This window comes from Cyanistes caeruleus, chromosome 18, assembly GCF_971803275.1.
Source record: "Cyanistes caeruleus chromosome 18, bCyaCae1.hap1.1, whole genome shotgun sequence".
Taxonomy (NCBI): domain Eukaryota; kingdom Metazoa; phylum Chordata; class Aves; order Passeriformes; family Paridae; genus Cyanistes; species Cyanistes caeruleus.
The window spans coordinates 2716181-2731322 of NC_141718.1; the positions used below are offsets into that span (position 1 = coordinate 2716181).

Consider the following 15142-nt stretch of genomic DNA (forward strand, 5'->3'; position numbering starts at 1 on the left):
GAAAATCTGAGCTGGCACAGTTCCTTATGCCCCTGTTGCAGGGTCTTATCCAAATGGTTTTCAGGGAGTGTGCTGTCACATTGAGCTGTCTGCCTATCCCTTACAGCAGCTCGTGCTATTCCCTGCAGGAAATCAAGCCCTGAGGAGGGAGCAGGATCCTTTTCCAGGGTATTAATTACCAATGCCAGCAGTGATGGAATTTTCTTTGTAGGCTGCACAATGCTTTTTATAAAAGACTGACCACAGCCTTTGGGAATAAGTCCCACAAAAATACAAACTGTACAATGGCTGTACAAGGTAAAAGCCTCATTCTTACCTTCCCAAGGTTTTCTTGTTCAAGAATTATTCGTGTATACTGTTCTCTAAAAGAAACATAAAATATTTTTTATCATCATTTGCTTCTATGTAACGGGACAGAATAAGCATGCAAACATAGAAAATTATGGAAGTATTGGGATGTTCATAAATGAGACAGAAGAGGAAACGTTTTTGTCATTGGACATTGAATCCCTTGATATGAAGGGTCAGATCTCTTTGTCTCAGCTGTGCAGCTGGGAAAAGTGATACTGGCTGTCTCTTACATTTTTGAGGCAGGCATGGTCACTGCTCCTTCCAGCCTGAGGGCAGCAACGAGACCATGCAGATGAGATCCTGATCCTTTTTGTAATTAATTTATCCTGCTGACATCCCAAGGGGAGCCACAGCCTCACTCGTACGAGTGTCAGAGTTTACAGACCCACAGCCCTTAACTGCTGTGAGTCCAGAGTTGGAATGAGTGGGAAAGTCCAGGAATGAGGGATAATGGCATTTCAGCCCAGGCCTCACAAGTCCAGTGAGTGCAGTGACAATGTTCCTCTCCCAGAAAGCAACCCTCACATTTTGGGGCCTAAGTACAGGCTGAGAAGTGTTAATGCTGACATTCAGCACAGAAAGCCCTGCCTGGCCACCTCTGTCTGTACCAAGTGGCCACATCAGCCCTGACAGTAAAACATGTAAACCACAACAGCACTGTCCACAGACAGCACAGGGACTTTGGCTTTTCTGAAATGTGACAATAGGAAAAAAACCTGTGCACTGAGCCACTTGAAAAAAAAAAAATCAATTATATTTTGCGTGTAATTATTCAATTTTTCTGGTGTGAGAGTCAGCTAGTGGAATTCAAAATAATCCAGCTCATTTAAAGAGCTTTCCAAAGTGCTCAGGGTAGAAGGCCTCTGAGTACAGAAATCTTAATTTCCAGAAAGAAATGCCAGAGCCTGAAGGTTTCCTGGAGTGTGAGAGCAGCTGTGTGGACCCAAAGCACCGTGCTCCCTTATTCCTTCCCTTTCTCCCAAGTACTCCAGGACTTTGACTGGAACACTTGGGCCTGGGGCCAGCTGGTCCTGCCCCCACAGGAATGGAGCAGGATCACTTTAGGAACTCTTGCTCTTGGACAATTCCAGCCAGAACAGATCAGAGCTGTGCTGAGGCTGCTCCAGGTGCTGTGCTGTCCCACTGACCCCAGCAATCCTCACCCAACTGGAGGTGAGGCTGAAGCTGCTTCTTTGCCCTGGCACACAGCACATGTTCTCACACATTTGGCCTCCAGAGCACCCTCTTTTTTTTTTTTTTAAAGTAGAGTTTTCAAAGTAATCATCAGAAGATTTTATGTCTTTCCTAGTAAGTTTTTCTTTACTATTTATAATGATGACTGGAAAGAATGTAACTTAATAACGTTGTTAAAAACCCCACAACTTTCTATTTTTAGAAAAGAAAATTAACTTTTCACATTCCTAACAAGTGACTCCACGGAACAGAGAGTTTATATTCAATAAAAAGGGTCTGAATTAAGACATTTTTTGTTCAATACGTTGTTAGGAAAGTGCAATTCTATTTATGGTTCATTTTTACTCCGTTTACATTCCAGCGCTTGCTGAAAAATACATTCAGGTTCTACAGGGATGTCTAGAGAAAAATGTAATCGTCTCATTTTATATTTTGCTAAGATCTCTCTATTGAACTTTGCTGTAACTCATTGAAATGAGACAGCTCTGTGACCTCTTAGAAAGGTCAGGACTGCGGCTGGTCCCTGTGGGAGGATAATTTCCACAGTCGGGAAGTGAAACAGGGACAGCACAGAGGGGCAACAGCCTGTTCACATTCCCTCACAATACCTGGGATTGCATAGCTGGGCTCATGCTCCATTCCAGCACTGGGCTCTGATGGCTGCTCTCTGTGAATCCCCACATCTTGGATGTTCAATTCCCAACTATTTGAGTTGGAGTGAACCAACCTGAGCTCCCCACTTCCCGCTGTCTGACCCCGCTGCTCCTCATCTTCATGAATATTCACATCGCCTTTAAGGTTTGATCTGTTCAGCCTTCTGCTTAATTGTGCTATTTCATCTTTCCTTCATTAGACAAATGTTTATTTCCTACAGCCTTTCATTATTTTGTGAGATGGAGCACGAGCCCTCTCAGCCTCCATCACCTTCTCTCTCCTCGTTCTTCTCTTCTCCCTCCCCAAAGTTTGTAGTTTTGATTCTTTGCTTACTCTTTCTTTCCTACACTCTTTACTACAGTGTTTGAACATTGCCATGCCTCACATCCTTGCAGGGGGTTTCTGTGATGGATGTTACTCTGCTCCTTCCCTTCCTGCTGATCTCTGCCTCCTGTTCTAGAACACGGGGATGCAGCTCCACTGCTACCAGTGCAAGGGGCTTCAGGAAAAGTCTGATGGATTCTCCTGAGAGAATCCCTGGAGTTTTCTCATTATTTGACACATTTCTCTATCAATGGCCATAAAACTGAGCAAACACAAATTTTAAAACTGTTTTGATAAATGTTTTTGTGACTGAGAAATACTGTGGTGGGAAAGCAAAGCCCACCTTGTAAAACCACTGACACCAGCTGGATTATTTTGGTGATGATAAGGATCTAAGATTTACTTTTCTGGAAAACAGAATTTCCATTTCATACAATATTCTGAAACTTCAAAAAACTAATTATGAAAAATAAACCCCGGGTATTTTGACACTTTTACCAGCTGGAAATTATAAATGTTTTGGATTTTCCTGATGCCTAATTTTGAAACAGTTTGTTGACTGTTGCCTGAATTTTGTTTTAGCTTTTACGGTGTATTGGAAGATTAAACATACACAAAATTTTCAACAGCATACTTTTACAAAAATATTTAGTTAAGTTTCACTTAGTTAAATGTAAAAAATCTCTATCACATGGTAACATTTAGACTTCTTAGCACAGATAATGAATCCGAAATATCTCATTCTCAGAAAACATTTCCATCTTTGGCAGGAAAATATTCTATTTAAAATAGAAAACTACACCAAAAATAATCAGCAGCTCAATTTATAGTATTTCCTGTTTCTCTCCCTGTCAGTCAAAGGCGAGGGGTCCTGAAAAGAGTCATGGGATGAAGGAAGTGGCTTTTTACTGGAGTCAGTGAAACTGAGGGTGAGGATGGAGGTTCATGGGACGGTGCAGAAGCATCCTCAGAGTGTGGAGCTGTCAGTTAAAGCCTGTCCTGGGCTGAGAATCTCCAATGGGAAGTGCAAATCTCCTGCATGTCTGACAGAACTTGTACATTTAAAGCAGTATAGGCTGGAATCCGAGACGCTTATTTTTAGATTATTATAGTGCTTCTAAATTTATCAGGTGAACTCTTCCAGCCCAGATGCCAATGAGAAAATTCCTGACTTCAGCCTCAGTTTGTGAATCTCCTTCAAGTCACCCCGAGAGGAGAGAATCCTCCCAAGGGGAGCGCCCTGCCCCGCTCACCGAACCGCCCTGCGCCGCTCCTGCGGGTCTGGGGACACGTAGGCCTTCATCTCCTCCTTGGCACGCTGCAGCTGGATCTCCAGGCTCTGAAAAGAAATACACCATTGAAATAGATGGATGGGTGTAGGTATTATAATTGCCATTTTGAACAATTTGTGCTCTCACCCTTTTCATGCAGTTAATGTAGCGGTAGTTGCTCTCTTCCTGGGCACACTCCTCAAGAAGCCCTTTCACTTCCTGTGGGAAAAGAGTAAAATTCCAAAGGACATGGTGACTGCAAGTTCCCAGGAGATGCCCTGTGTTGCCATATAAACCATGAGAGTTAATAATAATCCTGAATGGATAATTTCTCAAATGTTTATATAATTTGGGCTTCTCACAAGTCTCTTTTAAAGAGTGAAAGACAACTGAGTGGTTTTAGATTTGCAGTTTCAGTCACAGTCAGAGATGCAAAATGGCTGTTAACAGGTTTTTATTAATGCCTGACTTCTAACAGACACTTCATCAGTGCTGCCAAGACTCCTGTTCCTCAGCACATCTGAAGTGCCAGGCACAGCTGTGAAAAAGCATTTCCTGTAACACATCTGCAAAGTGCATGCTAGAAGCTACAGACATGCCGACAGTATGTTAATCACCAATCAATAATTATATGGAGGAGTCTGGAGACAGTGGCTTGCTCCCATCTCTAAATGGTCCATTCCCAAAAAACCTCATGATCCCAATGGAATTCCTGTACACATTCCAGGCTGCACAGCATTTGCAATTCCAGAGCTCTGTCACTATGTGATTTTCAGACCATCAGCTGGAAAACTGAATTCTACAGTTCAGCTCATGTCCAGCTCAGTCAGTGGATGTGATTGTCACCACGTGGTAGAAAATGACTAAGAGTTGTCTGCCAAGAAGAAAAGCCTCGATTGCTGCTGTAAAATAGTTCCTTTGGTAGGTCCATTTCATACCAGGTCCATCCAGTATGAAGGACCCTACACAGGAACTTTTAGAGCAGGAAAATAACTGTCTATATATCCACCCACACTACTCCCTGTTTATCTTGCAGTATATTCTTTTGAGGGTGAGGACTTGAGAAACCAAGCCCAAAATTCATAGGAGTGATGGAGTGAGACAAAGCAGGAATACAAGCCAGTCCCATTTAATGAAGTCTCCTCACCACCAGTTTCAGTCATTAATTATCCATTAAATTTGTTGCTAATGCAGTGAAACTGCTAACTGCATGTAAAGACTTGTCTTGATCAATTAATCTTTATTTTATGGTCAAATTCTTCCCCAACAGACACTGTCCAGGGCAGCAGGATTCCTGGCAGATCCCTGCTGATCAGAGCTGGATGAAACACCCTGAGTCCGTGTGCTGCTGTTCGGGACCTGTGTGACTGCACCTACCCCACACAGCAGCTTCAGGCATGACCTGTGGGTCACACTGACTCCCTCACTGGATTTGTACTTTCCACATCCTGAGGGAGGGCAGGGAAATTCTGTACCACAGCATTTCTCCACCTGCAGGAGCCAGCCCCACCTCACCTGCTCCAGCTCCGAGCGATTGGTCTCCAAGCCGGCCGCACAGCTGTCATACTGGATTTTCTTCTCATCACATTCTTGAGTTAATTCCTTGGTGAAAAGAGCAAAAGCTAAATGTTTCTTTGACTGGCACGTGACACTCAGGCCCCTCACACACCAGCCCCAGCCCCTGGCACACTCAGGGGTATGAGCCTCACTGGCTGTGGTTACACAGGGAAGCCACCAACCCCCTCCCATTCTGGGAATCAGAGAGAAGGAAACTCCCTCTGTACCCTGCCAGGGTAATGAGGCTGTGTTTGCAAGAAGAAAGAACAAATAATTATAAAAATAGACATTAAGAAAGGATCAATATAAGTGCTCCCTATGAAAAGCCAGATTTCCAGTCGTGCACAATCAACCCCTTTGCTGGATTTCATCTGCTGACACTTTGAATGGAAGCATTAAAAGTAGGTTTTCTGGAAATTTCATTGACAGATAAATGCATCAGTTTATTTAATTCCATGGTAATGAGCCAACTTATGGCAGCTGTAGAACCAAAAGGTTTTTTTTTTTCCCCAGCTCTCTATAAAATTTTGAGAACAAATGGACAAATTTGTCAGTGCCACAAACTAAAGCAGGAATTAGATCAATGTAGCCAACACTTGGATGAGAAGTTTCCTGCAATCCACTAGAAAGGACAGCTTTGGTTGGGATCACCAGTGCTGAGATACAGAAATAGCTTTGCAACTAATCTGAAACTAACTTTGCTTTGGGTTTGAACTATGACTTTTCACATTTTCCCCTGATGTAGTGATTTTTAAAATTGCTATAAAGGACTGATTTTGTGCCTGCAATGTCAGCTTTTACAAATCCCAACCTTTAGCACGTTGCCTTCTGCAAACGCTGTTGACACATTCTGCTATTTACAGCTTTCCCTCAGAGTTGATCATGTCCTTGTAGAGCTCTTCAGAGATCTGTAAATTGGATTTATTTGTGGGTTTGACTCGATTTATACAGACAGAGAGGAGTTTTTCTACAAACCTGGCAGTTCTGGCGCAGCTGCCTCAGCTCTTTGATGACAGGAGCAAGGCTTGCCTTCTTCTCTGCCACCATAGCGTTCAGTTTTTTCACCTGAGAAAGGGACAAAATAATATTCATTAACTTTATGACCCTAATTGTACATTTATGTAATTAGGAATGTGAAAAAAAAGGGAAGTAAGCCAAAACATGGGAAAAAAAAATGTCTGATGAAACCTTAATTATACAATTGAAGTTCAGGCCTAATTGAGAAAGGGAAAGAGCCCATCTGGCAGTGGGATCATGCCCACAAATGAGGCAAATTCTGCTCCCATTGTTCCAACTGAGAACATCCCAAAGAAGTCCAGGGCACTGCCCATGTGCCAGACACCAAAGAGCTGAAGGAGTAGGGAAGATGAAGAGGATGCACAGAGGGGGCTCAGAGAAAGGAAGAAAGCCTTCAGAAAACAAATACACTTGCATGGGTTAAATAAAGCTTAAAAATGCTAAAACTGAGTTACTCTGATATATTTAGACTGAAAATTCAAATTGCATCCAGCTTTCTGTTTGAGAGTAATTCTATTTTAGTGACACCTTTTCATTTTAGAAGTGCCCTAATGAGTTAAAAAGATGCTATTTTGTTATTTTTTGCTCTCTTATCATATTTTTAAATTAGAAATTCAAGTTCTTTCTTGCTTCTATGGCTATGTGGGAAGGTAAACTAAAACATGACAGTTCTAAGGGCAATTGAAAATCAGACTATAAAGAAAAGCTATTTAGCTCTGTAAGCATATCTTTTTAACAAATGTTTAACTCCAGTGATTTACAAACATTTTAGGAAAAGTCTCCATTACAGATTCAAACCATTCATCTCTTTCAAATAATGTGTCAAATAAGAATAAATAAGAAACCAAAAAAAGGTAAAAAATCAAAGACAAGAATATTTGATATCCTTATAGTTTCTGAAGAGGAGAAAAGAAGGGTTTATCTGTAGGATTTTAAAGAAATGCACATTTTAGTAAACTTTGTCAAGATTATCTTTGCAGATGTATTTGTTAGAAATATTTATATATATATGTATAAACACATATTAAAGGAAAATTATAACCCCAAACAAAAGCATTAAATTGGGTTTTACATGCTGAGGAGCCAGATACTCAAAGTGAGGAAATGCAATAGTTTAAGACAAAAATCACCATTTCAGACATGTTGTCTAATGTCTGCCCTTTCACTTCATCCATTTCACTCTTCACTGCAGAGACTCTTTCCAGCTCCTCCTGGGTGTAGCTGTATCCAGAGATTCCTTTCTTCTCCTCAATTGCTTGCTGCAGACGCAAACAATAAATGCTGAATGTGAGTCCATTAACCAAGAAACAGCAAATTCCTTCTTGGAGCCAAATATTGTGAAGAAGTGAAAAGGGTAAGTACTGTAATTAATTTATTTTATTAATCAATTTATTATAATTAATCTAGCTTCTAGAAAAGTAGATTTTTATCTCATGCCTGAACAGCAGGACAATAAAAACCCTCTGTAAATACAATATTTGGTCATCCAGTGCTCAATGAAGTGAACAGAGAGTTTCCACAGAGTGAAGTGGGCTGGAGGTCAGGCTCTGAAGAAGCTCAATGTGTAAAATCTGTCTGCTTGATCAGAAGATGCAGCTAATTATTTTGTAAAGTATTTTGGTAACGAGAATACAGGGATTGGAAGAAAATACCACAGAGTGTTCCTGCATTTGGGATGCTTAGAGTTATCCAGAGCAGAAATCCTTCTGCTGCTGTTCTGGCTTAGGGAAGATTCATCCAGTTTTAAATTTAAACGTATTTTCTTCTAAATATCCTGGGGATAGAATGTTTCCTTCTTGCCTGCTCTTTCTTTAAATACTATTCATATATATTTTACAGCAGTAACTTAGATCCTATTTGCTGTTGGTCATTCTCTAAGCCCTGACTACATCTATGGATATCAAAAAGTAATTTAAGCATCCAGCCTTGCCCTAAGCAGCATTTGTACAGATTTACCAGTGACTTTAAAAAGCAGGGTCAGGCCCCTCAGTCTAAAAAGAAGCTGCAGGCCAGTCCTGATGGACACGAAGTACAGCAGCCTCAGAGTCAACAGACAAAAATACCTTTTATACCCCAGTGGCTCCTTCAGCAAGGGCAGCAGGAGCTGAGGGTGATGCACATTAGAACGACCCCAGCAGCATCCCTGTGATGCTGAGGCTGTCCCAGGGCAGGGGGAGCAGCACAAGCTCAGGTTACCAACTGCTGCTGAATGGCCTCGTGGCGCTGCCTCAGGAGCTCCTCAGTCCTCTGCAGGATCCCGTACTCGGCCGTGATTTCTGCGATTTCCAGGCGCTTCTTTTTGTAAAAGGTGTTCTTGCTCCGGAGCTTGCTCACGTACTGCTTGAACTGGGGGGACAGAGCAGCAACTCACTTCACTTACAGCAAAGCAGGGCCTTACCACAGCATAAAATGTAATTATCCTCTTTGTCCTGCACATTGAAAATGCAGTGTTTAGAACAGAGGGCTGGAATTCAGGATTCCCAGGGTCTATTTATTTTCAGCTCTGCGTTCGTTCACTGAGAGAGATCAAGGAAGGCAGCTCCACTGCTCTCTGTTCCAGCTCACTCATTTGCAGGACTGATATCACTCCCTTCTGCTCACCACCATCTGACAGCTGGAAAAGTAAATATTCCTTGCAAAACGTTATGGGAGTCATGGATAATAAAAACTTAATGCAAGAGTAATTTGCACTTGTAGCAGAGCCCCAGCCCTGCACTGCACAGCCCCAGCTCTGCAGGCCAAAACGTGGTCACAGACAGCAGCAAAATTGGAAGGGAAGAGGACATGGGAAAAGATTTTTATTTTTTTTAAAATATTCTCAGTAGTTAAAAATTGTTCTCTTTCCTTGACTCCTGCAGACCTAGGTGGTATTGCTGGCTAAGTTTTCAAACCCAGGAAAATAAAAGCAGAGTCCTTACACAGAAACAGAGAAATGTAGTATCTATTTCACTCAAAATCTAAATCAATGGAGAATTTATATTTTTCTTAAAGATTGAGTAAAATAATAAAAATCCTTACAGTTCAACAGCCTTAGGTAATTTACACAGAGACCCGTGTGTGTTCAATTTGTAACACGAGCACCAGGGGTTGAAACAAACAGGTAAGATTTTTCTGTGCTTTAACGTTTTCCATCTGTTGTGCAGTCTCAGCTCTTATTCTTGGATTTTACATGAGAGCTACGAGGTAAACGCCAGTCACAGCTCAAAAAATGCATTCAGATCCAGAGATGGAAAGCAAATAAAATTTATGAGAGTAAATGATGTAAGAACAGGCTTCAGAATGCTCCTGGATGAGGAGGCGTTCAGTGTGTGCAGGGAGCACAGACCAGGCAGCCCCAGGAGGAAAATTAATCCCACTCCCACTGATACAGGTTTGAGCTTCAAACATAAATAACTTAAATTTCAAAATTTACATTAATTTTGCTTTTTGAGAAATTATCTCTCTTCCTTCTATAGAATAAATCCAAACCCCCAATGTGACCACAGGCTAAGAACCCCCAGAGTAACTGTATGTTCTATAAAAAGTGTCCTGGGCAAAATGCCCACAATGAAATCAACCCTGTTCATCTGCCATCCTGTGCAATATCTAGGCCAAAGCTGCCTCTCTCTTGCTACACTCCAGAACTATTTTTAAAGCCAAAAGCTATAAACGTTTTTGGTGAAAGAACAAACCCACAAATTACTCAATGTGCTCTATGCAGATTGGCCTCTGTGAAGCTTTGGGATAACATCCTACATCCTGCTACTACCCAGGACAAGGATACACAAGGTCACCTGAGCCCCTGTCACACTCTCCGGTTCATTACTGGCACATTTAATACAGTAGCACCAAATTCATTCCTTTTCATAGCAAATTCAATCACATCATCTTCATTAATATAAAATACTGCGCTTTTTTCCCCCCTTTAATTGCTTAGAAAATACCAAGCTTTCTGTGATTTCCAAGTGATTACAAAAGTATAAATATAATCTCTCCAATCAAATGAGGAAAATCTAAGGGAAGCACAGTCATCTGTCTTGATCCTTGGGACATTTCATTTGACCAGTGGAATATAATAAAGAATGAGGTAAAGGATTAAATTTAATATGTGACCACACAGAGCTATCAAATCTGAACGATCTTCTGTCAGTGTATCCCAGGATAAAAAGCAAACTATAATTCTCTTCACTTTCAGGTCTTGAAAATAGCTCGAGTGGGAGGTAGGATATTTGCATATTCAATATTCAAAGCATAATGTATTTTACAATGGAAGTCAAAGGATCTTGTTGATTAACGAACCAATTCCACCACTGTTCTATTATTAGTTGATTATCTTAGGACTATATAATACAAATTTCATCCCAAATGAACTACAAGTTGCTCACAGTGACAACTGAAATCTGTTCCTTTTAGGAGGTGGATGTCAGCACAATCTCTGGCTTTTTAAAGCAAACTTAACCTTTCACACAGCTTTTATTGGAGCAAACAAGGTAAAACAGATATAAACAGCAGTAGGAAAGTGATCATCTGTGTAGAAAATCAATCTATAATTTGGCAAAATGTTCAAAAGACCTGATTTACTCCAAGGGCAGCACAGATTAGCCCCTCAAAATCTCACTGACTGAAGACTCCTTTAGATCCAGGGCCAAGTTCTGAGCTGGAGCTCTTAGATTTGACTCTACTTAAATCAGCAGCTTGTAGGGATCTTACAGCAAAATTAGGTTTCTTCAGCCTAAAAGCTGGGAGTCATTCCATAAGTTTCCAAAAATTAAAAGAAAATATAAAATACCAATGTCTTCATCTGCGTGAGCATTGCTTCTGAGGCTTTATACACCTCGTGTGTACATGAGAAATCAATGCCACAAAACACTGCATTTTACTGTGGTGAAAGGTCTTCTCAATAATTTGAATAATTCACAGAGAAATAACATTGTTTGGCCACATCACTTTCAAGTTAAGTAACCAAAGGAATCCACTTCTGAGCAGCAGCATTTTCCCATAGACCAAGGCAACTGCTCCCTGTGTCCAAACTCAGCAGGCTCATCCTGTGGAATTCCCATGGATCTGCCAGTGCAGAGATGTTCCAGTCAAGGCCATGTCCACCAGTAGCTTTTGTTTCTTAAGCAATTTAACACAAGCAGTTATTTCAGCTTCAAAGATTAAATGACTGGACAAGAACCAAGTGCTGGCACTAAAGGAGCAGTGGAAGCAAACCAGCCTGGAGCCCATGTCAGCCGAGTCAGAGCCCCTGGGGACACAAAAAACATCCAAGGGAAAGCAAAGATTCTGCCTTTTCACTCAGCTATTTTTATGGGTGACTGTAACATAACAAGCATGGAATGCAGATTATGGAACACAGTGAATGAAAACAGGACTTTGGTTTCTCATGTAACACAGGTATGCACCATCCCTGGGCAGATTTCCTGGATTATGCTCCATTTTTATTGGAAGAATCCAGCAATGCCCCTACTTTATGCTTCTCCATTTATAAGAATCTGGAAGAGGTTGGTATCACCAGATTCAGTCTCTCCACACTTAGAGAAGGAATTACTTCTACGGTTCTAAATAAAAATCCAATCAGGGATGTTGAAATGGCTTCTCCAGGGGCATCCAGAGCCTGGCAGGTTATCCCCCTCCAGGAAAGGACACCAGCCTGGTGACCACGTGCCCTCTGTGGTCACAACTGGGACCAGAGCCCAGCTCCTCTATGCAGCCTTGGCTTTTCACTACAAGCTTCTCACCTCGTCTCCTTTAACCTCACATTTGCCCCAGGAGAAGTCTTCACAAGGTTTTTATTCCAAGATTACCATTAAAAGAGAATATAGATAAAGCTTGTTTTCTCCAAAGAAAAATCCCAGATAAATCACTCACTTTGGAGTCTAATCTTTTAAAATAGTATTTTCTGGATTAATGTAGCAATTTGATTGTGTTATTGTAGTCAAAATATTCTTCATACAAAAGTAATACAGAAAATAAAGTATTAATTGCAAAAAAAAGTGGTTTTTTATGAAACACATAACTAAACAAGGTTCCAAATAAAAAAATTAGTTAAGAAAATTATTTGCATAAGCACAATAACTGCAGAAAATCTTAGCTGACTATATCTATTTTCATTAAGAGCTGAGGAACAGATGTTTTAATTTCTAACTAGACTAATTAATGGGATACAGACTGTCCAAAGTATTAAAATTCAGTTAAGGAAAGTTCCTGAACATGACAGGTTTTCCATATTTTTTCTTAAGAGGCTCTAAATTTAAGCTAGTACAACCAGTGTTGGACAGAGTTAATAACTCAGACACAGAAGGACGAGCTTCTAAAAGATAAGAGCAATAGAACCTCAGTCTAATAAAATGAAAGTATCCTGCAGTCTGCTTATGGCACAGCTCAGCCAGGAAAACTCTTCCTTAGCATTTTCCAGGAGTGCTTGCTGCTGGTCAGGCAAGAAGTATTAAAGCAGTCATTGCTAATACTTTGAATCAATCCAAATATTTATAATGAAAACCCGTTGTCAGTGCTCAGGGAAGATGCACAGATCAATGAGATCCAGGATTTATCCATGGCAGGGAGTTTTCAGCTCTGGGAGATTTCCCTGATCTCTGAATACGTTTGGTTCAGGTGACAGGGAATTTCCCACAGCAAAAATCTGGCAGACTCAGGTGGATCAACAGTTTTTGAGGAAAAGTGTCAAGACCTTTGGTCTGAGGCTGCTTTCTCTATTTGCAAATGGAAATGTTTTCCCAGGGACAGGTAGGCATGGATGAGCATTTGCACGGAAAAAATATTAAACTCCTTAAGTAAATGTGTGTGCAAGCCTTACACACCCATGCACAGAGTGAGAGGATTTCCCATGCCCTGTTCTCAAAACCAGACTAATTCCCACTCCTGCAGCTCAGCACAGCTCTGAGACAACTCCAAATCGTTGGGAAACTCAGCATTCTTGGGGGCCTGTGCTGGACTCTGGAAAGTACAATGGGTTGTGTAAAGGGCTAAAAATATCCCAGCTTTACCTAGGATCACTTGTAATTGAACCATCCAGCATTCCAAGTGTCAACATGTGATTCCCCAATTTTCAGGATCTGACAGCTGCAGTGAGGAGCTGCCAACTGTGCCCCCTGCTCACTGCACTTTGATTGAAGTACTTAAAAAGATTTCATAATCCCCGAAGCAGACAATTTATTCCTGCTTTTTCGTGTTTGATGTAAATGAATTGCTTATTCCCTGCTGTTTCTCCTGAGTTCTATCCAGGTGTACAACCTCTCAAACCCAGTGGAATGCTTTTCATGACGATGAAGGAAAGCAAAACACCAGCACCTAAAAAAACCTAAGCCAGGCCTGACCTTTTGGTGAATGAAGGGCTAAAACCACCTCAAGTGGAGATCCAAATGCTGGTTTGGGGGCACGAGTTAGGAAGGTGCTGATTCTTCCACTGCCAAGTCTTGAGAGTGCCATGGGATGTAATAGGACAGAGCAAAATGAGACACAGCAAATATTAGAAATGTTTGGTATAGGAGAAAAATAAGGCTTTGATTTAACTGTAGCACTTTGATAGGATTAAAAAATCCATTTAAATTTAAGACAGCAAAGCCATTTGTTAAAATCCCCTCTTTTTTGCCTTTTTAAAAATGGAGGAACTAAATGCCAAACGTGTGACTGGAAGAGGAAAGTGTAAGGAGGCTCACAGGTGTCAGTGTGAAGGTTGAATGGACAAACTCCTCCTGTCCCCATGAATTGCAGCACTGACTCACCACCACATTAATCAACATTTCCTTTGCTATTGGCTCAGAGCACTGAACCAGAAAATCCAAATCCTAAAGCAGAACATACCAGAAACAAACCTGCAGCTGGAGGTTGGCTGGGACTGGGGAACCCAGACTTTCACTGGGGAGGGGGAACCTGCTCATGCCACTTTTGCTTCATCACCTCTTCCCTGCCAGCCTTGTCTCATCTCAGCCCTGGCTCCTCACACCCCCACTCTGAGGCAGGACTGGCTCTGTGCATTTGCCATGGAATCTACAGCACCTAGGCCCTGTGCAGTAATTTTGGCAGCAGACATTTATAAAGAATTAAATGTAACTGTCTCCACCTTCCAGATGAGGAAACTGTAACCTTTGAAACAGAAGTGATCAAAAACCATCAAGAATTCAAATCCTTTCCTAGTCTTTAGGCACAGGAAACACCCTTTTTACTGCTTTGCACTGGTGCCTGTGAGTACCACTGCACTTCACCTAAGGAAGTAATAAACATGAACAGGACATGGATTTATATATTGGCTTCCTTGCCAGTACACATTTCCTTGCAGAAAGTATTCTACAAACCAGGAAATGCTTCTTATGAAAAGACAAACACTTCTGATTTTAAGCCAGTGTTTTTTTCCAAATTGCTCAGTCATTTATCCTTCACTCTGCAAAATGAAGACTTGAGAATATTTTAAAAATCAAAAGCAGAACATATTTGAACAAAAGGAATGCAGGTCATGTCCAAAACAGATCTTGTCCTTTTTCTGTCTCGAGCCATTTCTTTGTGTCAGACAATTAACTTAAGTTTTTCATTAATAAGCCTTTTACAAGGTTATGAGGTTTCCTTCCTACCCACTTCTCCTCAAATTTCTATGGATCAGTTTCTTGTCTCCTAAAGAATAGGCACAATTATTTCTTACCTTACAGTGCCTGTGCAGATAATGTAAAACATATGCTGCTGTCTTGGTAATACATTCTTGTTGATTAATTAAACACTTCTTTCCATCACATGTCATGAAACACAAATTGTCAGCTTTCTGCTTTTATTTTTGCTTAAAA

The 15142-nt window shown here is 41.1% G+C and overlaps 1 protein-coding gene and 1 long non-coding RNA gene across 3 annotated transcripts in view; one reads left to right on the plus strand and one right to left on the minus strand.

The window, feature by feature from the left end:
- The window catches only part of LOC111936384 (uncharacterized), a 37712-nt gene extending 31960 nt beyond the window's left edge, over window positions 1–5752 (plus strand). For both annotated transcript variants that reach the window (XR_002868125.2, XR_015277631.1), the window contains one exon: window positions 5065–5752. This is a non-coding gene — a long non-coding RNA (uncharacterized LOC111936384). The remainder of the gene's footprint in view (window positions 1–5064) is intronic.
- IFT81 (intraflagellar transport 81) overlaps window positions 1–15142 on the minus strand; it is a 37072-nt gene that overhangs the window by 1989 nt on the left and 19941 nt on the right. Inside the window, exons 11-17 of the mRNA XM_023937268.2 lie at window positions 8565–8714; window positions 7499–7627; window positions 6327–6416; window positions 5310–5396; window positions 3942–4013; window positions 3777–3862; window positions 317–362 (exon numbers count right to left, since the gene is read on the minus strand). Of these exons, the coding sequence (XP_023793036.1) occupies window positions 317–362; window positions 3777–3862; window positions 3942–4013; window positions 5310–5396; window positions 6327–6416; window positions 7499–7627; window positions 8565–8714 (660 nt within the window). The remainder of the gene's footprint in view (window positions 1–316; window positions 363–3776; window positions 3863–3941; window positions 4014–5309; window positions 5397–6326; window positions 6417–7498; window positions 7628–8564; window positions 8715–15142) is intronic.